The following is a 25,908-nucleotide window of genomic DNA, read 5'->3' on the forward strand; positions in this document are numbered from 1 at the left end:
CCTGTCCTTTTCAGTCCTGGGGCCTTGAGTGTCTAGCCCAACAACCTCAAGTTCGATCGCACCAATGGCTTTGACAGACGCCATCCGAGTGCCAATTTCGTGGACCAGTCCCTTTGGATTAATTTGCTGACAGGAACCGCACTGCTTGACGTCGTGTTCCTTCTCGAGAAGACATGCAGATGCTGTGTGGGTCCAAGATGGACATCTTCGAAGTGCAGTCCTGAGGCTTCAGGGCCTGACATATTGGCATAGAATGAAAAATAATTTATCTCACTGAAGATAATTGTTCTGAAAACAGCGTACTGAGCACGTGAAAAAAAGCATCTGAGGTACAGGGGTGTAGTGCCACAATATATGTACTGCCGACGTTATATCCGGTGTTGAGGAGTGGTTTGGCCCAGTCAAAATGGAGTCAACGTCGAGCCACACTAGGCCCCCTTGTCGAAAAGTTTCCAAGCAGTTGACGCTGGAAGGGATACCTATCAGATGATGAGGAATCTGAGAATGCAATGCATGTAATGCACATTTTATTTTAATTTTCTTTTTTTTTTTAAACAATAGTAAAACAACATTGTTATTCAAAAAAGCCCACCAGCTCGCTAAACTAAATTAAAATTCTATCAATATGAGGAAAAAGGGGTCCATGCTACCTTGACTCTATGCGCTGAAGTTAATGAGGTTGCATTTACTCGGTTGGCATTGTCCAAGGTCAACCACGCTCACTCTCCACTTGCCCTTCTATTGTGCCTACTTCTCCTCCTCCTCTTGACTCCTCCCACCACTTCTTTCCATCCTATGTTTCAATCCGCTTTCTTCCGACATCCACTCTTTGATGTTAACTGTCCTCCTTTCCTACCCACTCTAGTCCTAGCATATCTATCCCTCTACTACTACTATTCCACCTTTCACTACTACCCCCTCCTCTCACTGCCGGTACTCTGCCTCTCACTGCTACTACTAAACTCTGCCGCTTGCTACTACTCTCAAGCATCTACTCTGATCCTCCCACTACAACCACTCACCTCCTCCCATACCACTAGACAAACACCCTCCTTTTACCAAATAAAATTCACTTCACATTCAATCCTTACACTACTTCTTATCCACTTGCCCCACGTACACGCTCACTCACACTGCAGCACCCTTGCACTCACTCTGCCAATACCTGACCTTTCTGCACCAAACACCACCACATTCCATCACTCCTTCCTTCATGCTGGTCTCTTGATCCACCTCCATAGCTGGCCACAGTCGGATAACCCACAAGCCCTATTTCCTGTTCCTCCTTTAAATCTTGCTCCGCTGCCTGTTATTAGTCTGAACTTCCTGGCCAATCAATTATGTCTTTCCTTAGTGGGGCATGTATGTGGAACTGAATCTCCATAAGAAGGGGCTAAGTCTTGCCTCCTTACGTTACCGTTTGAGATGCAGGTTCTGTGTCAATGTTAATTTTGTTCATATGGGCGAGTCCCAGGTATCGCCCACCCCTTCTGTATTACTTGGTCTAGGGTGGTTTGATGAGTCCTTGGTTGCCAGCAGGCTATACCAGTCCGATTGTCATCCCAGCTGCTTTGTGTGGCTACTTGGTGTCGCAGAGTCTCCATTCATAATTCTGCAGTTATTCTTGCATATGTGGTTTCGGTACCCAGCAGGGCTTTTCGACATGGGGATAAGCTGTGAAGAGCATTCCTTACGCCGCTTGGATACCTATACATGCTTCTTCTTTCAAATTTTTTGTTGCTGAAAACAAAGAACAGACTGGCGAGTCTTTACATTTTGAGCCATGGCAAAAGTGAGGGTCTGCTTACAGAAATAAGAGCACAAGGGAAAAGGGTAAAGATTGGGTCCCTGCCACTGGACATCCACCTCAGGGCTAGGACTTACTCTGGATTTTCTTGTGGCAGGCCTACCCCTCTTGACAAGGCTAGGAAACTGGCTGTGTTACACTTGATGTAGATATACATTCTGGTGAACTGGATTGCGCCTGGCACACCATAGGTTGAAGCATGGTTAATGACTTGCTGACTTATAACGAATCAGAGGCTGTGGTCCGGCCAATCGCTTCACAATGACAAATTATACCTGACATAGACAAATATTCCTCTGTAAACTAATTTATTAAGTGACACAAATGAATGAGTCTCAGTTATGACAACCTAGATGTAAATCATCCATTATTGAGATTTTGCACTAGACATGAGGTGGTTATGCTAAAATGTAGAACAAGGTTTGCAACACACTAAATTCTCAGAAGGCATATATTCCTTTCTAATATGATCGCATGTTGTTTAAAGAACTGCCAGCTTAATAGGAACGCTAAAAAGATATCAGTAGATGTTAAGTTATTGAAGAACTGATAAAGCAGATTCAGTTATTAGATGCTATAAATGCTTTTATAGGTATTGCTGACAAAGTGCAGAAGTCCTAAGAAAATAGTGAAAGGTTTCTATGAGGACACAACAAAAGCAAAGAATCTGCAGACGAAAGGGGGTATCCTTCACCAACACCTTTATTGTCAGACCAGCATGACATCTTTCAGGAACAATTATCGAAAAACACTTGTAATGGTTCATGAAGAATAAGGTTTCACTTACTACTAAATTTGTTTCTACTTCTTCACTGTAACTACAAGGTTTTGAACTAGGTACTCTAAATGTGATTTAAAACATTTTCCAAAATTAAAGGCAATATATTTGTCATTTCAATTAACACAAATCAATAGGAAGAGAAACATTTAATAAAAGAAACTGCTTACCGATGCAGCATCTATGGCAGCCTTTTGTATCCGGAATTTTTGTTGTTAAAGCAAACCTTCTGTAAATGAAACAAATAAAACGGCAATGTTCAGACCATTAACTGTGATAGAATTCTAGTGTAACAAATGAATTTGTGTGTGCATACCTTAGTCCCCTCTTTGGAAATAGAGAGGAGAAAGGCGTGTGTAGTATCTTGAAGATGCCTGGACATTATCATGTGAAGGGAGTGAACGCAAAGGTAAGGAGTTCATTAGGAGCTACGTTGGAGTGAAAAACAAAAGGCGATGAAAGAAAAAAGGTGGGCTTCACAAGAACCGGAAAAAAGGGAAGAAATACAGGGTTTAACAAGCATTGGAAATTACAACAGTTTTGTCTTGTGTGTGGGAATGGGATAGACCTTTGCCAGGCACTGCAGTAACGGCATTAACTGATCATTAACAGTAGCATCTGCAAAATGACACAAGAACCTTGGTACAAATTAGAGCAGCCCTGGAAAATGCTCATCTATGTTTAAGATCTCTTTATTAAACTTAATTTAAGAAAACTAAACACACTAGTTAACCTTAAGTATACAGTATGATGTGCTTAAACAAGAACAGTTTACAATTCGAGGAAAATATGACTCTTTCGGCTGTGCACTGTGTGACAGGATCAGGGCCTTTTTGACCCACAGCGCACCAAAGGAGAACACAACTAAGGAGACTGCAGTGACCTGCTCCTGAGGAAGACGGAAACTAATGTACCTCTGTGTCACATCACTGCATCTTTGACTCTGGGTGGCGCAGTCTGCAGAAGCATTGGGCATTGTGAATCATCACCAGAAGCCTGTGAATCGTTATTTAATATTTCCTTTCACAAATCTGTAAAAAAAGCATAGACTTCCATTCCCATAAGGCACCTGCAAAACAGCTAGACAACCCGGCAGCCCAATCCGGTAACTGTAATGGAATTGGAGTTCCATGCAAACTGGTTTCACTGTGACTGGAAGCAGATAGACTAATTTCGCTGGACTGCAAAATTCAAAACGCCATGGCAATTATTGTGCTTTTGGTGCTATACGAAAATTCCTTGAGTTTGTCAGCACTGGGATTTCCATTAACACCTGTGACTACTTGTGTGCAGCTCAATCATGCAGCTCCACCCAGGCTTTGCTCCCTGCTAGCACTGCTTATATAAGCTGCCAAGCCCTCAAGTGCCCTTTTCTTGCAAAGCATTCTGAACCTTGTGCAGATGCGCCCCATTTGGAATCTCTGTCTGCCTTACTGACTATTCTGGTTTAAACTTTGCCTGTGACTATTCCCTGCTCCAATTCTTAAAGGCTTTACTTGCAGGCTCAATCCTGCACCCTCTACCTGCTGCTAGAGTGTTTTCTTGTTCCCTTTGTGCTGTGGCCCTGCAGCAATTAACCAGTCTCTTGTCCTGATGTCCTGCAGCACCCAGCCCCAGCCCTTGTACTGTGTCCCTGCAGTGTTCAGCCTCTTTTACTTGCACTGTTTCCATTCAGTCTCCTACTCTGCTCCCTCCTCTGCCCTTCCATTGCTTTCAAGTCGATTCAGTCTCAAGCTTTACCCCATTAGTCAGTCTCTGTTTATCTTGCATCTGTTCGTACCTTTTCCCCTTAATTCTAGTCCTGTATTGAACAGCCTTGCCGTGCAGTTTATGTGTTTCCAATCCAACTTTCCTGCCTGATTCTGTTACATAGATTCAGTTCCGTTGTTCGATTGCCCTGCTCAGTTACCTTGTGCCAGTTTCCTGCTCTGTTTCCTTGTACACGTTCTGCTCTATTACCCTGTACCAGTTCCCTGCTCCATCACCAAGTACCAGTACCCTCATTCATTATTATGTAATAGTACCTTGCCTCTGTTAACTTGTACCAGTTCCTTGCCCCCGTTACTTTGTACCTATTTCTTGCCTCTGTTACCTTGTACCAGCTCCTTGCCTATGGTACCTTGTGCCAGCTCCTTGCCTCTGTTACCTTGTACCAGCTCCTGGCCTCTGTTACCTTGTACCAGCTCCTGGCCTCTGTTACCTTGTACCAGCTCCTGGCCTCTGTTACCTTGTCCCAGCTCCTGGCCTCTGTTACCTTGTCCCAGCTCCTGGCCTCTGTTACCTTGTCCCAGCTCCTGGCCTCTGTTACCTTGTACCAGCTCCTGGCCTCTGTTACCTTGTACCAGCTCCTGGCCTCTGTTACCTTGTACCAGCTCCTTGCCTCTGTTACCTTGTACCAGCTCCTTGCCTCTGTTACCAGTTGCGTGAGTGCCACAGTTTTCTGCATTCATCTTCCTGCTTTCCTGTTCTGAACTTTTGTTTCCCTTTTGGGGACTCTTAGTGCCTGGTAAGTGTTTTATGGTGTCCGCCCGTGCCTCTGTGAATTCCTTTGTTCAGATATTGGCTCCTATACTCTAGGAGGCAAACTCTGCCCCTTTATTTGGCTTGTTTTACCTGTAGTCTATAGCGTATTTTATATAAAAGTGTGTTGCATTCTGTTCCAACAGAAGGCATCCACTGTATGTTTTGATTGGAGCCATACAGGCTTGTCTCGTCTAAATACACTCCTTGTTTGTGCCTTATGGTCCATATACAGAAGCCAGTATTGCTGCCCCTTCCATAGGCTTGCAGGGTATAGTGCCTGTAGGAGTAACTTGCAGAGGCATTGAGCCAAAGGGGGCTATGGACTATGAGTACTCCTTTCACTACAGTGAGTAACTTTAATTACTAATACGTTCCATCCCCTTCCCTCCATCCTTGTGGGTGATTCCACCGAACAAGATCATAGGGCCAAGCTGTGACAACCTGCCTCATTAATAGGACTAAGCAAAAAGGTTCTTCAGAACCCCCTGACTGAATGCTGCATCGCGCCTGGAGCTGGTATACAGGGAATAGTGCATACAAAAGGCTGACGGAGTGGCCCAAGTAGCTGCCTTGCTGATGACATTCCAAGAAGCATGACTCTGAAACACGACGGCCGTGGCCTTAGCCCATACCGCACGGGCATGAATCCCCTCTGGGGCGGGTTTGCCCGTGGCTGTATACCCCTTTGAGATGGCTTGGATCATCCAATGGGCAATAGAAGCTTTGGAAGCATGGGTGCCGGGGGACGGGACCCCAAAGGCAACGCCTCAGACTTACTGAAGGATTTTGTCCATGAAAAATGGAAGTTGAGGACTCTCCTGAGGTCCAAGTGTTAGGCAGAATCCTGTGCAGTTCCCTTGGGGAACACTGCAAAAAGATTAAGACTACAGGAGTAAGCAGTAAACCCGATTGGTAGCAGTCTGTACCACCCAGATTTACCTGGTAGCTGTGGCTGAGCAGTCAGACGTCTCTCAAGAAGAGTTAGGCAGTATACAGAGGATACACAATCGGGCCAAAAACACAGTAGAGCAAGCAAACACTGACCAGAGCTTGTTATCAAAAGTAAATAATTATTTAACACACACTTTAGAAACTACACTAGCACTATACATCAAAAGCAAGTTCCAACACAATCAGAAAAGTATTCACACCTCCCTTAGCAATTACTAGACAAGTCTAAGGAACAAGTTACTTACCTGTAACTGTTGTTCTCCAGCATGGGTCTGGCATGGATTCACATGCTCATGAATATTCCCCGTCGTCAGGCTGTGAATCCTCGGTAAAGAAAAAATCAGTATAAGTTTCGTTTCTGATCTGTCTTTCTTAGTAGTAACCAATCACTGGTCTCTGGGTCATACTGCCCCCAGCCAATGACTGCCCTCTCCCTAAGCCCCGCCCCTGGCAGCCATCCTCAGATTTGGTAGCAAGTAAAGTGGCAGTATGACCAAGTGAAGAGCCGCAGAGGGGAAGGAGGGAGGGTTCACATGTGAATCCATGCCAGACCCATGCTGGAGAACAACAGTTCCAGGGAAGTAACTTGTTCCTTCTCCAGCATGGGGTTGGCCTGGATTCACATGCTCATGAATATAAGAATACATAGCAGTACACACATGCACAACCACAGGAGGTGGCAAGGCTCAACATTAAGCATTACATAAAACTCAACATTAAGCATCTCTTTCCTCCTCACCAGGCTCACCTTAAGCAAACAGGTTGCGCAGCACTGCCTGGCCGACTATGGACTCCTCCCTGGAATCCTGGTTGACGCAGTAGAATCTTGTGAAGGTGGGAGTCGACCTCCACGTAGCAGCCTTGCAGATGTCCAGCAGGGGCACACCAGACAAGAACGCCGTGGTAGCAGCAATCGCTCTGGTCGAATGGGCTCTCGGACGGCCGGGCAGCGGTCAGTTTGCCAACCGATGACAGTGCATGATGCAGCCGGAGAGCCATCTGGAAATGGAAGCCTTCGAGAGAGCCTTCCCTTGGTTCACAGGTCCAAACTTCACAAACAGCTGTGATGTCTTCCGAAAACTCTTCGTTCGGTCCACGTAGAACTTCAGCGCTCTAGCTACATCCAGCGAGTGCAACGTCCTCTTGGCCGGCGACAAAGGCGACGGGGGGAAAAAAACTGGTAACACCAAGGGCTCGTTGAGATGGAAGTCCGACGGCACCTTGGGCATAAAGGAGGGGTGCATCCTCAGCATCACCCTCGTCTCGTGGAAAGTCAAGTATGCAGGCTTGCAGGAAAGGGCCTGAATCTCTCCCACGTGTCGTGCAGAGGTGATGGCCACAAGGAACTCTGTCTTCCACGACAGGAACTTCAACGGAGCCGAATGCAAAGGCTCGAATGGCGGGCCCATGAGCCTGATCAGCACCACGTTGAGCTCCCATGCCGGGGCTGGAGCCTTCACCGGCGGGAACGATCAGAACAGTCCTTTCATAAACTCCTTCACCAGGCGATGAGACTACAGGGACGACCATCCTGCAGTTCTGGTGTATCGGGAAATCGCTGCCAGATGTATCTTGATGGAAGCGTGAGCTAGTCCAGCTTTGGCAAGCGACAGTAAGTACGGTAGCACTTGGGGGGCTGTGATCCGTAGAGGGTTAATCTTCTGTGCACGGCACCAGACAGAGAACCTCTTCCATTTGTGTCCATAGCACTTGAGAGTTGAGGACGCCCTGGCCTTTGCAAGAACCTCTCTGCTGTCAGCCGGGATATCGTACCCTCCAAACTCTAGTGCTGCAGGAGCCAGGCCTGCAAGTTCAGCGACTCCGGGTCGTGATGAAGAATGGCGCCTCCTTCTCTGGAGAGAAGATCTGCGTCCGTCGACAGTTTGACTGGCAGGGACGCCGACAAGCCCAGAAGGTCCGGGAACCATATCTGTCTCGGCCACTTCGGTGCGACGAGGATCATCCTGCACTGGGACCTCTTGAGTTGGTTGATGAGCCTGAGCGGCAACGGCGGGAACGCATACAGGAACAGGCCGTCCCAGGGGAACGAGAAAGCATCGCCCATGCTCCTCGGCTGGGGGAACCTCTGGCACTTGGAGTTTGTCGCTGTCGCGAACAGGTCGATTTGGGGTTTGCACTATTGCCAGAAGAGATGATCCACTTGATCCTGGCGTAATTCCCACTCGTGGCACGAGCGCAGCTCCCTGCTGAGTGAGTCGGCGATGGTGTTTTTTATCCCTGCTAGATGAAAAGGCACCAGGAACATCCCCTGGGCAACGGCCCAGTGCCACAGATCCTGGGCTTCCTTGGACAGGGCTGGGGATCTGGTTCCTCCCTGCTTCCGTAGAACATCGTGGTGGTGTTGTCGGTGAATATCCTCACCACCTTGCCCTTGAGGGACGGGAGGAATTACTTGAGGGCCCAGAACACTGCTCAGAGCTCCAGTATGTTGATGTGGAACAGCCTCTCCTCCAGCCACAGGCCTCTCACATGAAGATCTCCGGTGTGCGCTCCCCACCCCTCCAGGGAGGCATCCGTCGTCACCGTCACCTGGTATGCTGGGGTCTGGAAGTCCGTGTCCGTGGTGAGATGTGTGTGGGTGCCCCACCATCAAATTGCATGGCGGAATGCTTCGTTGAGCGAGATCTTGTCCTCGAAGCTGTCCGTCACTTGCGTCCAATGGTCGTCGAGGAACTCCTGCAGAGGACGCATCCGAAGCCTGCACAGGCGCACCAGATAGATACAAGAGGACATCATCCTGAGAAGGGACTATATGGACCTCATTCTGGCCATGTCCGTGGCCAGCAGACGCTGTACCTTGCCCAGGATGGCCTGCGTTCTTTCCTCCGACGGCGAGGCCAACTGCACTGCTGTATCGAGCTTGGCTCCCAGAAACAGCGCGACCTGCGACGGGACCAGGTGGGATTTGGGGAAGTTGACGGAGAATCCCAGGTCCGTGAGCAGCCGGATGGTCTTTGCTGTCTGTTCTACGGTGAGTTCCCTTGTCCCTGCTCGGATGACCCAGTCATCGCCAGCTAGGCACTTGGTGAACACCCTGGGCGCCGACTTCAATCCGAATGGGAGGGCCTTGAACTGGTAGTGCCGCCCCTGGACTACGAACCTGAGAAACTTTCGATGTCCTTTTTTTTCGGATGGGGATGTGAAAGTACGTGTTAGGCAGAAACCTGTGCAGTTCCCTTAGGGACCACTGCAAAAGGCTTAAGACTACAGGTGTTGGCAGTAAACCCAATTGGTAGTAGTCTGTACCACCCAGATTTACCTGGTAGCTGTGGCTGAGCAGCCAGACTTCTCTCAAGAGGAGTTATCTTGTATACTCTATTTACTGTCTAAGTACTAAAATACAGCAGCACAAGCAAACACTGACCAGAGCTTTGGTATCAAGTATATAATTATTTATTTAAAGACACACTTAGAAACACTCTAGCACTATTATTGTAAGCAAGTTCAAAAACACAGTCACTATTAATATATATACATCCCTTATTCCTTATTAGACAAGTCTTAGTCACCACTTATTTCCAGACAGAGGTGAGCGCTTAACTAAAGATGCCACTCCAATAAGTTAAGAAAAAGGGAGGGAAAAGGCAGAAATTAGGAACAGCACACAACACAATACTTTGGAAGCACTCAGCAAGGCAGGAAAGTCAAAGTCTACTTGTGAGCAAAAAGTTCAGAGGCCAGGCACCCTCTTGGAGAGAGTAGAACACCAATGCACTCAAGATCAGACAGTTTAAAGGGCTTGGAAAGTCTTGCAGAGAGTTTAAAAAGGAATTAGTTCATCTCAGAAAAGTTCAGTTAGCCAGCCTAGGGCCAACCCAAGTGGTAAGATGAGGATTTACGAGACACCCCACACAGACCATTGCGAGGGAGGCCAGGCGGAAACACAGTACCTTGAAAGTGGAGAGGATCCTCCAACGGGGGCAGTTGTTCCTGGCAGTGGGTACAAGTCACGGTGTCGTCCAGAGGAAGAGAAGATCTCGACGTGGAGGAAAGCTGAAGGTCGTTGCACTGCCAGGGAAGAAACCAGCCACGGAGTTCTCCGGTTTAAAAGGTACTACCCTTTTATTCGCGGTAGTGGTAAAACGTGGTATCCCGGTTGCCGGGGTGCTTGGCACAGGCAAGGCGGCCACGAGATGAACCGGGAAGGCGAAAAGGCGGGCAAACTGGTTATCCCCACCAGTCAAAGGAAGAAGACTCTTCGGGATGAAGATCTCCTCTGTCGTTGGAAGAAGTGGTGAGTCGGTTCAGCAGGGCTCCACCGGTGGTGTCGTCGTTGCAGGTCGGCTCAGCTTCTCCCTCTTCGGATTCTTTGGTCCTGTGGCAACGTCTGAAGTCCCAGTCCCCAAAGCCCTGCTTTTATGCAGAAAACCCCCATTCATCAGTCCTAGCTGTCACTCAAACATGCCAAGTGGTGAGCCGGGCGGCTCACCACTGGGCCAATCACACAAGAGTGCGACTTGAGTTGCCGAGGCAACTCAGTCCAGGGTGCCTAAACCCCCTCCCACGCCCCCAGTGGTACCCAGACAGAGTGGCACCATTTTGGAGGGCTTCTGTGCAGAAGCCCGCCAAAAATGGAACAAAGGGCTCAACTTCGGGTTGGAGTCACAGAAGCGAACACAAACGCCATTTTGGAACCGAGTTCTGGCAAAAAATACCAACCGGTGCATTAATATTAAATAAATAAACCAACAGTATGTTTGAGGCTATGTTAAAAAGTATTAGCCTCGAACAATGGGAAAATCCCATAGGGATATATTCACGGTCGAATATAAAAAGTAGTATCCACTGCCACCAGCCAAAACTCGCTCAGGGGGGACTGGACAGTGCCCCCTCGAACAACAGACCCAGGGGCAATCGAATTGCCCCTACCAGTACACCCACAATATAATGGTTTGTACTGGTTCTGTTCACAATTTAGGACTAGTAAAGCCAATGGTGACTTTACATGCCCTGGGAGACAGTAGTCAGTCCCAGGGTACTGAGTCTATGTTTGGGGGTCACTATGACACCCCTGTGTTACGGCACGGAAGGTGCTGTGTAGCACACATACCAAGAACACATGAAGCCCTATGGAGTAAAAGACCCCATAGCCCATAAAACACATTACAAAGTCAAAGGATATCTCAAATCATGTCTAAGAGTGGGAGGAAAAGAGTCTCACTCTTAGCAGGAGAAAAAAATAAACCCCAAAAATCCAGCATAGCTGCTGGGGGCCTCACTAGGTTTGGGAAATTAGCCTTAACAGAGAATTCTCCCTAACACTACGCATCCTCCAAATCCAACGACAATAGGAAATTGCCTTCGTCCAGCTGGAGGGTGACCATCCGGAACTTCTGTGCCTTGATGTATTTGTTTAGCCGACGCAAGTCCAGGATGGGACAGCAACCTCCTGTCTTCTTTCTGACGAGGAAGTATCTTGAGTACACTCCGGAGCCCCACAGCCTCTTTGGGACGAGCTTGATGGCTCCTTTCTTGAGCATCGCCCTTACCTCTAACAGTAGTTGAGGGACGTGGTTCTCCTTCCTGGCCACGGGAGGAATTCGGGGGCACTTTTTTAGAAATTCCAGAGTGTGCCCGTGGGCCAGGGCATCCAGCACCCAACAGACGGTGGAGATGGACTTCCACACGCTGACGAACTTTGAAAGGCGGCCTCCCACTGGGGTGCTTCGGTGGGGGGCCGACGCGACGGCCGGTTCAGTCTTGCTTGGAAGCAGCCTTGCCGCCCTGGCCTCCCTGGCGACGACGGCAAGATCCACCAGACTTGCCTCGTCCCCTGTAGGCTTCTTGTGATGAGGAGCAGGCCGCCTGACGGTAGGGCGAGGAGCCGCCGCCGAATCCTTTGGAGGCACCTTGCTTGCCTCCGGAGTTCCGAAAGGGCGGCCGCCGTTGCTGCAGAACTCCCAAGGCCCGAGCCGTCTCCGTGTCGGTCTTGATGGCCTGCAGCGACTCATCCACAGTCTTTCCAAACAGATTGTTCCCGCCGAAGGGCATGTCCAAAACCTTGGCTTGCACGTCCTGGCGGAAATCCGTCACCTTGAGCCACCCCCACCGTCAAAGGCAAACGTCATTGCCCAACTGGCGGAAACCGGTGTCGGCAATGTCCGTGGCCACAGTTATGGCGTGGTCCGACGCCACCTCACCCTACTGTAGGATCGCCAGGGCTTCTGCCCTCTTGTCGTCCGGGAGAAAGTCCAACAGGGGGGCGATCTTGTACCACAATTCCCTGTCGTAGAGGGCCACAATCGCCGTCGAGATGACTCGTCCCACGGCGTCCAGCTTCTTTCCCTTGCCGTCTGGTGGGGAAGTAGAGGATGAAGCCGATGCCCCCCCTTTCTTCTTGGCCGCTGCTGAGACGACCAAATCTGGGGTGTCGTGGACGGGTTCTTGAGGAGGGCAAGCCCCTCGTCCCAGATGTCATCCAGCAATGGCACCTTGAGGACCGTCTTCTTCTTGGCCTTGTGCCATTGGTAGAGGAAGCCTCCCTTCTTCTTCTCCTCAGGGCAGAGTTGAAAAAAGCTTGGATGCCTTGGCAATCATGGCGTGGAAGGAGCCAATCTCGTCGGGCAGGGACGCCCGAGGAATCGGAGACAGGAGGCCAGTCCCATCGTCACTGCTGTCGTCATCCGTCCCCGTCGTCCCTCGGGATCGGGGAAGGCGATAAAGGCTGAGAAGGCTGTGTGGGCTGAAGGGGCTCTGGATGAATTCTCCTCCTCTTGTTCGGAGGGCTTCCCGACGGACCCCGTACAGCTGGGTCGTCTGTCGGGAGTAGGGGCAGTCTCGCCCTTATCTCCATGCATAAGGCCTGGATTGCCGTCAAAATGGCCGCCGAGTTGTCATGAGGCTCAGGTTGCGACGGGCATGCCGGGAGCAACGTTTGTTCCTCCACGGGAACTTCGTCATCGTTGCCACCCTCACTCTCGTCGTCTCCCTCCTCGGGATTCCTCCCGTGGGGCTGGGCCTCTTCCAAATTCTCGGCCAGTTCCTCCTCAGAGGTTGTGTCTGTCCACCACCCCCCCCCCCTTTCCCCTCCGGGGTCTTCACGGGGATCTTCTCGATGAGCTTAAAAGAGGATTCCCTCCGCGGAGGCAGGGGAACTCTTAGGTCCCGAGGTTGCCTCCACTGGGATAGCCTCCACAGGCTTTGCCAGGGCCGCAGCAACTCCCTCGATAGAGGCCTTAGCCGTGTGTATCAAGGCCTTTGCCGCTTTGGGCGCGCTTGAGGCCTTCACCTTAGGGGGAGGGTCACTGCCTCGCTCCCCCTCGGCCGGTTTCTCCGAGATCGACCGGGGCCTCTCCAGAAGCTTAGCCAGGTTCTCAGATTTCCTCTTCCCCGAGTTAGAGCGTTGGCTTGCGGTTGATGGCGTCGGTGAAGGTGCGCCCTGCCTGGCAGCCGAGGAGCCCGACCGTTCGACGCTCCGGTGCCCGCAGACTTGCGGTGCTTTGCCTTCTGTTGGGCCCCCGTCGCCGGGGCGCCCTCACAGGACTTAGAAGACCGCTCAGACTTCTTCTTCTTCTCACCGGCTGGGCTCTTGCCTTCCAGCCAGTTGAAAAGACGGGTCCTGCGATCCCTCATTGTCCGATCCGTCATGTTAAAGCAAAATGCACAGTCCTTCTCCACGTGCGTTTTGTCCTCGTGGAGGCAGTAAAGGCATTTCGAATGCTCGTCCTCCTTGAACACATTTTGTAGGTTGCATCCAGGGCAGATCCTGAACAGTTTGCCAGGAGTCGAGCTTCCCTTTTCCTGTTCTTCTCGTCCACGAGGTAGGCCTCAGAAACTTCGGGAATCCTCCAAGAAGCGTAACTCGACGAAAATTTCCCCCTTGAGGGGCGTAGATAAATCCCAAACCGGTCCCTGTTTATCGGAAGTAGAAACGGTGGAGCTTGAGGCTCGATTAAACAGAAAAAATGAGATAAATCTCTTTGAAAAAGCGCAAAACGCAATAAAAGCTCGAGAGGTATGGCACGAGGACTCCCAACACTTGAACGTGCAGTAAAAATCTGAGGGTGGCTGCCAGGGGCGGGGTTTAGGGAGAGGGCAGTCATTGGCTGGGGGCAGTATGACCCAGAGACCAGTGATTGGTTACTACTAAGAAAGACAGATCAGAAACGAAACTGATACTGATTTTTTCTTTACCGAGGATTCCCAGCCTGACGACGGGGAATATTCATGAGCATGTGAATCCATGCCAGACCCCATGATGGAGAAATTAAAACATCACTTTTTGTCAAAACAGACGTGAGCGCGTAACTTAGATGGCACTCCAATAATTAGGTTAAAGGCAGAGAAAAAGGCAGGTCATAAAAATAAAACAGTTCCCAACACTTTTAAGAGCCAAAAACAAGTTACTGAAGGCAGATTAGACTCTAGAGCCAAAGTTCATAGACCAGGCCCACTTTGAATGGAGCAAGGCGAAATGTGCCCAAGATCACACAGTTTAGAAATGCATTCAAGTCTTTGTAGAAATGTTCAAAAGAGGCTGGGGTGATTCAAAACATGAAGTTAGAAGGTCTGGGGGCCAACCCAGTTGGAAAGCCAAGGATTTAAGGGTCACCTTTAGCAATCCAAAGAAAGGGAGGCCAGGTGGAACACCGTACCTTTAAGAGTGAGGAAGCTTCAGCTGTGGCAGTTGTTCCTGGCAGCGGGTGCAGTTCGTTGTTTCGACCAGGGGAAGGGGGAAGAGAAGATCTCGTCGAGGAGGAAACTTGGAGTCGTTGCACTGCCCAGGGAAGAAACAAGCCACGGAGTTTGTCGGTTAAAAGGTGCGTTCATTTTATTCGCGGTCATAGTGGTGAAGCTTGGCTATCCGGCCGCCGGGGTGCTTGGCACAGGCGATTCAACCAAGAGACATCCTGGAAGGCGAAATGGCGAACTGGTTGATCCCACCAGCTCAGAGGGAGAAGACACTTCCAGCAGAAGATCTCCTCTTGTCGTCGGGAAAGTGGTGAGGTTGTTGCAGCAGGGCTCCACCGGTGGTGTCGTGGTTGCAGATGGCTCAGCTTCTTCCCTCTTCGAATTTCATAGGTCCTGTGGCGACTTCTCAAGTTCCAGTCCCCAAAGCCCTGCTTTTATGCAGAAAAACCCCCATTCAACAGCCTAGCTGTCGCTCAAACATGCTAAGTGGTGAGCCGGGCGGCTCACCACTGGCCCAATCAGAACAGAGTGCGACTTGGGTTGCTAAGGCAACGCAGTCCAGGGTACCAATTCCCCCACCCACACATCCTGTGGAACCCAGACAGAGTGGCACCAATTGGAGGGCTTCTGTGGAGAAGCCCGCCAAAAAGTGGAAAAAAGGGCCCGACCTTGGTTGAAGTTACAGAGACGGCACGAACGCCATTTTAGAAGAGAGTTCTGGCAAAAAGACCCAACCGGTGACTTTATATTAAATAAATAAACCGGCGGTATCTTTAACATTGCACTAAAAAGTGGTGCGTTTAAAATCAATGGGAAAATCCCATAGGAAATATTCAGGTGGACTATTTTGCGTGGTAACCACTGCCACCAGCCAGAAACTTGACAAGGGGGGACTGGACGGTGCCCCCTTGGAAACAGACACAGGGGCAATCGAATTAACCCCTTAGAGTACTTCCACAATATGATGGTTTGTACTGGTTCTGTTCACAATTTTGGACTAGTAAAGCCAATGGTGACTTTACATGCCCTGGGAGACAGTAGTCAGTCCCAGGGTATGGAGTCTATGTTTGGGGGTCACCATGACACCCCTGTGGTACTGCACTGAGGGTGCTGTGTAACACAAACAAAAAACAGATGATACCCTATGGAGTAAAAGACCCCATAGCCCATAAGCACACAATAAGTCAGAGACATACCTCAAATCATGCCTAAGAGTGGGAGAAAAAGAGTCTCACTCTTAACAGGAGAAAAAAACAAACCCCAAAAATCCAGCAAAGCTGCTGGGGGACTCACTAGGTTTGGGAAATTAGCCTTATAAGAGAATTCTCCCTAACACCAAGGAATGCAGAGCCCTTTCTGCCTCCGACTGTGGGTTCGGAAAGACAACCGGCAGGCAGAACTCTGGGTTCAAATGGAATGGAGAGACCACACTGGGGAAAAAATGTGGATGAGTGCACAAGATGACCTTGTCGCTATGAAACGTGGTGAAGGACTCGCACGATGACGACGCGTGTATCTCACTGACCCTGCGCGCAGAGGTGAGTGCCACCAACAGTACTGTGTTCAGTGTCACCAGCCGGATGTCCACAGAGGCCATTGGCTCAAAGGTCTTGCATTGCAAGGTGGCCAGAATGACACTGAGGTCCCAGACCGGATGAGGCCTATGCACCAGAGGAAAAAGCCTGGATAATCCATTGAGGTGGGCCTTAACCACTAAGTTGGCTGCTGAAAAAACATGCTCTGCGGAATTCTTATAGGCCCCAATGACCACCAAATAAGTGCGTCAGGTATCGACCTGAATGCCAGAATAAGCCAGATGTGCGGAGAACGCCAGCATGCTGTCAAGGGAGCAGGAGATGGGGTCCAGCCCCCTGTCGCGTGCCCAGTGGCAAAACCTAGTCCACCTGCGCTTATACTGGGATCGAGTAGATGGCCTCCTGTATGATGTCCCAGTTTATCATCTGAAAATTGAGCATGCTGCAGTCTCAGCTGGTCAGGAACCAGGCCGCTAGGGCCAGCCTGGGTGGTAGCGGGTGCTCCACTGCCCTGCCCTACTGCGAAAGGATCCCCCTTGCTGAGGATTGGGAGATGGAGGCCCATGGGGGCACAACTGCAGCAGATCCGAGAACCACGCTCTGGAGGTAAGGCTGCAGCCTAATGACGACTGGACTTTGTGGAGGGTGTGGTGGAGCAATGGGGGAGGAGGGAACACGCAACACCTGCGGCCGTGCCAGCAGATCTGGAAGTCATCTCCCAGAGAACCATGACCTCGAACAAGCCCATGAAGCAAACCAGAGGCACTTGGAATTCTGAGGAGATGCAAATAAGTCCAGATCCGGAAACCCCCATCTCTGGAACATGCGCAACATGGAGTTGATGTGTAACTCCCACTCGTAGGCGTTGAACCCTAACCAGCTCAGCTGGTCTGCTTCTGCGTTGCTGTCACTCGGGAGGTGGACCGCAGAAATCCAAATCCCCTCCGTCAGGGCCCATTCCCAGATCGAAACCGCCTTCATGCACAGGAGGGGGGAATGGGTGCCACCCTGATTGTTCAGGTAAAACATTGTTGTGGAATTGTCCGTCCGGACCAGAATTGCATTGTCCCTGATGAGGGACAGAAAAGTTTTGAGTACCAGGCCCACTGCCCTGAGCTCGAGCAGATTGATATGCTAGAGGTCTTCCGCTCTGGACCATGCGCCATGAATGGAGTAGCTTTCCAGAGAAGCCCCCAACCCGTAAGGAGAGGAATCTGTTGTCACCACCAGGGTGTGCTCTGACCGGGTAAAGGGGGCTCCCACTGCCACACTGCAGTTCATCAGCCACCAGCGAAGATCTGTGAGGAGGAGGAGGGGTACTGGGATCCTGTCCGACTGAGACCCTGCCTCCTGGTCCCAATTGGCTGTCAGGTGGAGCTGGAGGCGCCTCATCTTAAGGCGGGCATGTTGCACCGTGAGCATGCAAGATGCCATCAGTCCCAGAAGGTGCTGGAACTACCATGCTGAGATTGTCGAGATGGCTAGAAAGTGCCCCACCGCATTGCTGAGGGAGACAAGACTCTTGGGAGTGAGGAACACCCGCCTCGCCGCTGTGTCCCAGAGCACTCTCAGGAAGACCGGCTCCTGGGCGGGAGCCAGCTATGACTTCTGCCTGTTGAGGGAAAACCCCAGGGTTCCATGTGTTAATATCCCAGCAAAAATATTGCGATACAAAAATATCGCCATATTATTTGCGGCGATATTGACCCATGGACCCTGCGGGGGACACCCGCACAACCCCTGCATTATTTTAAAATGTGAGGGGGACACCACAAAATATCCTCCCCAAAAATATCGCTTATGGCGAGACACGGCCATAAGTACGGAGATATTTTTGGTGGGGATATTTTGTAGGGATACCAACCCCAGCTGGGGCAGAACATCTGCTAGTTGTTGACAGGTGTGCACTGCACCCTCAGGGGAGCTGGCCCTGACCAGACAGTCATCCAGATACGTGTGATGGCCCTTCAGGCAGAGGAGACCAGGCAGTGCATTCATCAGTTTCAGAACCACACGAGGGGCTGAATTGAGGCCAAACAGTAGCACCTTGTACTGCAAGTGATGCAACATAATCGTGTACCGCTCAAACTTCTGATGCGGCTGGTAAATGGGGACATGAAGATACGCATCCTTGAGGTCGAGGGAACACATCCAGTCCCCTGTGCTCGGGGATCCCGCTATGAAGCGGTTGAGCAGTAAAGACAAATTGAGAAATGACAGGTCCAGGGCTACCCTCAGGTCAGCCTGGTTGTTCTTGGGTACTGCAAAAATCCTGGCGTAGAAACATGAGTCCCTGTCTGATTGAGGAAACGGTTCCACCACCTGCATCTCCAATAGAGAAAGGATTTCCTGTAAAAGGATGGGACCCTATGGACCCTATCTGACGTGGAGGAGGAGAGGATGGTAGAGGAAGAGGAAGAATGAAGCCTGTGGAGACTATAGAAATGATCCATGGACTCTTGAAAATACACTTCTAGCTGTCCTGGAAAGAGCCAGCCGGCACTCTGTGTTTCACTACCATGATGCCACTGATTCTTGGCGTCGCATGCAGGGGCAGAGAAGTGCGGGTGGAAAAACCTACACAAAGTCCTCTGCTGCTTCCTCCTGTTGTCACTGGGCGACTTGCCAGGCCTCAGCGTGCTGCGGTCACAGAACCCCTTGAAGCCAGTGAAAACGCAGGGATTAAATAAAGTCCTGCCTTGAGACCGAGGTAAGGACTTCTGTCAGAATGGCCAACGACTTGCTGGTTTGCGTAGAGGTTTTCTTCTTTGTCAACCCATCATCGGTCGATGAATGAAATAGGTCCACGCCTTTAAAGGGCAGATCTAGAATCCGCTGCTGCACATCACAGAAATTTAGTGGCATGCAATCACGCTGTCCTTCTCATCTCGACACTCCGGCACAGCCGCCTGCTGGCTGCGTCTATGTGGGAGACCGAAGACTCCATAAAAAGGTCCTGTGCAACAGCCCCAGCAACTGCCAGACGAGCCTCGAAGGGAGCTTGCTTCTCCAGAGGGAGGTCAGGAAGATACTTCCCGAGCTCCCGCCACAGCTTCTGGTTTGCCGCGACTAAAAGGGCTTTGGCATTGGCTTGTCACAGATGTAGTCGCAATATGACATAACAGCGTTTGCCTAACTATTCAAGGACCTTGTCTACCTTGGATAAAAAACTGGAAGTGGCCCCGAAGGAGGAAGACGACGCAGACAATGATTTAGGATAGAGCAAGGCTGCAGCCACCACTGAAGAATGGGGCTGATGATGGGAGGCCAGGAGCACTGGCTCCCCGTTCATCAGCCTGAACCTGCTGTCCAACTTCTTGTTCATCGGGGCATTGGCCCTGGGCTTCTCTCAGACCTTCTTTGCCACCTGCAGGACATCTTTTTGGAGAGGGATCCCAGGGCGGACCGTGGTGGGCTGCTAGCACTCCCGACTCCTGGGGTGCTTCCTCAGTCAGAGGGACCCCCAAGAACTCCACCAGGCCCTAAAGGCGGTCATGAAAGGCCTGAACAGATGCCAAGAGTTCATTGCCCCCGTAGCTTTTTAGTTTGGGCTACTAGGTGATGCTGAAAAAACAGGTAACATAAAAGGTTTGTTGAGGTGGAATTCCGACCGAACCTTCGGCATGAAAGAGGGGTGCATCGCAGCACCACCCTCGATTCGTGGAAAGTCAGGTATGGCTGTTTGTAGGATAGGGCCTGTATCTCACCCACCCTCCTGGTGGAGGTGATGGACACAAGAAAAAACATTTTCCACGAGAGGAACTTGAGAGGGGCCTGATGCATTGGCTCAAAGGGTCCCACATGAGCCTCGTCAGAACCACGTTGAGTTTCCACGCTGAGGCAGGAGCCTTCACCAGCTGGAAAGAACAGAAAAGTCCTTTGAGGAATTCCTTGACGAGTCGATGAGACCAAAGTGAAGACCTTCCGGGAGACCTGGTGTAGCAGAAGATAGCCTTGATCGAGGCGTGCGCAAGTCCGGCCTTGGCCAAGGATAGCAAATATGAAAGAATCTGCAGGGCCATGACACTCGGAGGGGTAATAGTCTGCGAACAGCACCATGTAGCGAAATGCTTCCACTTGTGACCATAGCACTTCAAAGTCGACAACGGCCTGGCCTTAGCGAGGCCCTCCCTGCAGTCTGCAGGCAACTCATATCCTCCAAACCCTAAGCCTTCAGGTGACAAGCCCTCCAGTTGAGCGATCCTGGGTCATGATGCAGGACTGCGCCCCATTCTCTGGTGAGAAGATCCGGGACCTCTGGTAGCTTAATCTGAGGCGACGCGGACAGGCTGAGAAGGTCCAGATACCAAATCTGCCTCGGCCACGCCGCGGCAATGAGTATCATCCTGCACTAACAATGTCTGAGTGTATTGATGACTTGTAGCAGGAGAGGCAATGGAGCAAACACGTACAGAAACATCCCTTCCCACAGATAGGAAAACGCATCTCCCAGGCACAGTTGGTGGAATCTGCTGGCAAACTTCAGGCATTTGGAGTTTGCGGCTGTCGCAAACAGATTGATCTGGGGCATGCCCCACTTGGCGAAGATGTGGACCACCTGGTCCTGCCAACTCGGTCCTGCCCCTGAGCCCCTTGACTTGGGAGTCGGTAGTCTTGACGGCCTCAGGTCTGCCCACGCATCACCCCAGAATAACCCCTGGGCCTGACGGCGTGGGAGCCAGTAGCCTTAGAGGCCTCGGGACTGCCAGAAACTGAATCCAAGGAAACCTTGCCTGTGGGAACCCCTGGGAAGGAGTTGCCACATCGAGGAGCCGTGCTAAACAGAGGGCATACCTTGGCTTGACGAGAGGCCCTGGAGACAAAGTCCTTAAAGTACACCGGACAAGAAGTGTGGCAGATCGCCCTACAACGCGTCGATCAGTTCTTCAATGCCTGGAGCCCGAGAGCGCTGCAAGCTGGTCACGTATCCCAGCAGTGGTCAGGCACCAAGCACTCAAGGCAAAGTGCATGGTGGTCCGAGGCCGGGAATGAGCAGTCGCATGAGGCACATCTCGTGAATCCTCCTGCAGCCGACATGCGCCGGGGAGGAGTGGCACCAAAGGGAGGTTAATGAGATTGAAAAACAAAACAGCAGGGAGCAAGCAGAACAGTAAAAAAAAGTCTCTGCGCCCAGGTCTGAAACTGTCTGTGCGGAAAAAGGGACTCAGGTGAGGCTCCGGAGGGCGGGGCATCGGGGAAAGGGCTTTTCCTACACCCAGTGCCGTGCGCTATTCTAAATTTAAAGAAGCAGCTCAATTTTTGCTGCCAAAGGTTCCGGTACCGTCCCCATGTTGGGGGACGCACACAAGGATGGAGGGAAGAGGTGTACGAGTACCACTGGCATCCTCTAATCTCTTAGTAAATCTACCTCAAAATTGTAACTTTGGAACTGATGACTTTAGGGAACGAAACCCCAAACCATCTCAGGGTTGGACTCGTTAAGTGTTAGGGAAACTTATGTAGTTGTCCTAAAAGTGTCTTTACTAAATGTCATGCATCAGAGTACTCACCCGTTTAAAACTGGTTATTAAATCATATGCTTTCTTTCTTCTCCTAAGGGTAAATGTATATTTCTGTTTTATAGTGTGTGTGACAATATTTACCTAGATGTTTTACTTGCCGAGTGTGTATCTTAAAGGACTAAAAAAGCATTGTATATTTTAGTACTTACCTGTTAAATGGAATTATGCCTGTGCTGTTCTGTATGGAGTCATGGTAGTCCTATCCCACTCTTACAGCTCTCCTGAGACTAAGCCTTGCTGTTCTGCTTACTTACCTTGATTGGGTTGTGCTATTCTCAGTGTCTCAAGGTTCACCATAATAGGTTGGCATCACAAAATCCACCGCAGGGTTCATTGGGGAAATCCATCCTTTCCTTCAGTTACAATCAGGCAGAACAAGACATCAAGTTATGGCAGAGGGGTGTTGCATATCTCTCCCACCCAGGATCACCGAGCAAAGAAACCATCTTTACAAAAGCTTCACAAAATGCCTCTAAGATTACAAAAAAGGCTGCAATGCCTAGGAGGAGTTTAGGGGGGATAGATTGGCAAATCAATGTACCAATGGAAAACATATCTGCCTCACAAAGCCTGATACAAGACCTGTCTTTGGGTCTCTTGTTTACCTTTTGTTAAAGAGGCCAGTGAGTAAGATAGTAAATCAGGGCAGACCTGCTGTCCTTTATTCCCTTTCTCCTCAGTGGATTCTTCTCACTGTGCATGCAGCACTCAGTGGTTAGGGTAACACTCCCAGTTGTCTGGCCATTGGCTGCATCCCACTGACAAGTTTCAACTACAAAACATGGACTCAGAGAATGCTATAATTGCACTGTTTCTTAACAGGTTGCTGAGTTAGGTTTACTCTGCAGATTTATTTTCTCTCATCAAGCGGCTCTGACGAATCTCAGGTATTCTTCCCTTGTCCCCAAAGCTCCCCCTGTGAAGCTAGGGAGGTGAGCCAGCTCCACAAGACCCTCACTAGGGGTCGAGGCAAGTGAGACCTCACCGGGAGAGACTCCCCCTTTGGGATCAAGGACTCAAGTTCCAATGAGGAACTCCCTAAGGCAACCACCATAGCTGAATATATGGGACTATCTTTTATGAAGAGTAGTATGGAAAGTTTATGTTTGGCTGCAGACAATGTGAAAAGAAACATATGCGGAAGAAAAATGGAAGATGTCTCTTTAACCAAAGATTTGTATTTAACTGCAACGAGTCAGAGCAGAAAGAGAGAAGGGGAGTCATTATGTGCATGAAGAAACCTCTCCGAGTGCTTAGGACAAGAATGAAAATATAAAATTGAATGATTGTAACTGTAAGAACATGAGAGAGTAAATAACTAACAAACTAGTTGGGGGAAGACCGGTGGCACTTGAAAAGACGCGTCCTAGTCTTGAGGACGAGACATCATTGAAGAACGTAGTTTACAAGGGATGTAACCCATATATAAAATACAAGATTTCACCAACCCAGGTGGGGAGCTAACAGAGACTGGGAACTAAAACCAGGCGAGGAAGGGCAACTACCCTATGTGGGCAGAATTGAAGGATGGAGAAAGTACAACCCAGAACACATAATGAGAAAGAAGAGATAAAGCTTGCCAGTGAACAAGATAAAAGAGTAGATTGCCTCAGAGAGGGACACATTTGCAAAGAACAAAGAGATTGGGAAGAACTGAGAAACTGGAGGGTATCCTCAATCCTACTCACCCTGGATCCTCTTCTCAGGTAGGCCATCGTTTTTGGATCCTGACTCTGGGGGTGGAGAAACGACCTTTGTCACTGGGTTCAACACAAAACATCAAAAGCTAGTGTTACCACAACTCCATTTCAACATGAAGGATCCCGACTCCAGGGAGAATGCCTCCACAAGATCATTGGCCATCATTGCCAGTTTTTTTATAAATAAAGACAAGCCATAATTTTGCCATCAGCTGTTCCTTTGACAGGGTGCCTCTGTCCTTCCAGTTTTGGGCCAAGGCTACTGTCCACGCTCTCAGCATTGATTCTACTAGTTTCAGGAGTCTGACCTCACCATTATTGTCAGGGGCACCCAGCATGATCTGGAGTGGGTTCAGGTCCGGGGAAATTCCTACCGTGTCTCTGATCCAGCTAAATACTTCGGCCCAATATATTCTCTCCTTTGGACATTCCCACTGCATGTGGAACCATGACTACACCTGGCCACATTCCCTAGGACAGAGGATCCCAGGAACATCTGACAATCTTAGGGGAGGTAAGTGTCAGCAGTGAAGAAGCTTAAAGTTGTGTTCCATCAGAAGTAAAGATGGCGGCCCGGTGGAGGAGGACGTGTGTAAGCGTCTCTCCTGACCGGACAGCATACAGAAAGCATATCAAAGAAGCAACGTGGAGCAAAATACGAACCTCTGCCACTCAAGAAGGGACATTGCATCCACCTTTGCGTATCCTGCAGCTAAAGGAGCAGGAAGCTGCCAAAAATAATGTACACAGGGGCACGAAGGAGGTGTTAGCAACCCAGAGCCAAGCCCGTGCCAAGAGGGCGGAACCTTGTGAGACGGGGAGGAAGAGCCAAGGAGACAGCAGCGTCGGGTCCCAGTGAAGCAGGGCCTAATAAAGGACCGACGGACCAATCGGTGAAGGACGCAGACCAAGCGGTGTACCGGGAGGCTCGGGGAGAGGGAGGCACGCACTACCGCACCCGCAGCGCCTCTCCCCTCCAAAGCACAATCATCCCGAGAAGCATGGAGTGGGAGAGGGGACACCGCCAGGTCTGGCAGAAACACACCGACGGAACCCCACAGAGCCCAACCCTGCAGAAAGACCGGAGTAGGCAGACCACTCCTTCCTCCCCCACATCGGAGCACGCCAGAGACAACAGAAGACAGCCCAGGATAAGAGGTGAGGGAGGATAGTAGAGAAACACTGGGGGAGAGGCCCATCAACAAACACAAAGGAACCAGGGGCCAGCAACCTGTGAAGAAACAGAAGAAGGGGGGCAACAGCCCCACACAGGAGCAAGCAAGCAAGGAAGGCAATACAAAGGGGCAATAGCGACAAGGGGGCGAGATAAACCCACAAGAAATAAGCAGACAATAGCACCTACAAGCGTACGTAAACAAGGGAGCAAGCAGAAGTAATTAGTAACCACCCACCCCCACAGGGAGACCCACAGAAGCAGCAAAAGTACCGGAAAAGATATTGTGGAGCAGAATACTCCAGGGCACAAAGGGGGGGGTCAAACAGAGGGAAAAGCAACTGGGACAACCCATCCCCATGTCCTCCCCATGTTGCCCAACACGAAGGCAACCCAGGGACACAAGAAGGGAGGAATAACTACAGAAGTAAAAGCGGAGAGAGCAAGGGGAGGGGAGTAGCTCCCACGCCGAGAAAAACGCTAGCACAAAGTAACTTATTAAAGCAAACCGAGAAAAAGGAGAGGACGCGACAGAGGCACAAGTAAGGGCCTGCTCCTAAAAAATAGTAAAGGGACTTACCACAGAGTCCCCAGTAGCACCAACATGTCAAAAACCACGGCAAAAGCGGCATCATCATCCTAACAAAGCCCTCAGGGTAGACAAGATCCAAGTATTCGTCAACTGTGGTTGACAGGCACCACGACAGCACCGAAGAAGGTGGGATACATCCCAAACCCAACACACAACAGGAAGTAGTGAAGAAGGAACCATGGCAAGTAAAGAGGACATGCAGGCGTGGTTTAAAGAATTTCAGAACAAATGCATGGCATCCTTTCAATCGCAGTTTGACTCGCTAAAGACGAAATGAAGCAATCACTGCAGGAATTACGAACAGACGTGGCTAAGCTAGAGGAGAAAACGGACACGTTAGAAAAAATTGTCCAGAATGTGTAAGAGGAAACGCAGAAAACGGACGAAACTGTGGAACACCTAGCACGTGTGGCAGAAAACCTCCAAATCCAGTGCAAGGATCTCGAAAACTGCTGAAGGCGGGCCAATATACGAATAAAAAATCTAATGGAAGCAGTTGAAGACAAAGACCTGAGAGAGACGGCACAACAGTTATTCACAGACATCCTAATAAACAGAATCCTCCGTGTAGCACCATGGAGGACAAGGGAGCCGGGAGCAGGCCGAGAGATGTACTGGTGGCCCTAACATCATACACCCAAAAAGAAAAAATCATGCGCAACGCACGACAGGCA

General features: G+C 50.2%; 1 protein-coding gene across 1 annotated transcript in view; it reads right to left on the minus strand.

Moving 5' to 3' along the window:
* MAP4K5 (mitogen-activated protein kinase kinase kinase kinase 5) overlaps positions 1-25,908 on the minus strand; it is a 1,870,683-nt gene that overhangs the window by 423,082 nt on the left and 1,421,693 nt on the right. Inside the window, exon 26 of the mRNA XM_069638985.1 lies at positions 2,756-2,814. Within this exon, the coding sequence (XP_069495086.1) occupies positions 2,756-2,814 (59 nt within the window). The remainder of the gene's footprint in view (positions 1-2,755; positions 2,815-25,908) is intronic.

This window comes from Ambystoma mexicanum, chromosome 14, assembly GCF_040938575.1.
Source record: "Ambystoma mexicanum isolate Mex_15411 chromosome 14, UKY_AmexF1_1, whole genome shotgun sequence".
Taxonomy (NCBI): domain Eukaryota; kingdom Metazoa; phylum Chordata; class Amphibia; order Caudata; family Ambystomatidae; genus Ambystoma; species Ambystoma mexicanum.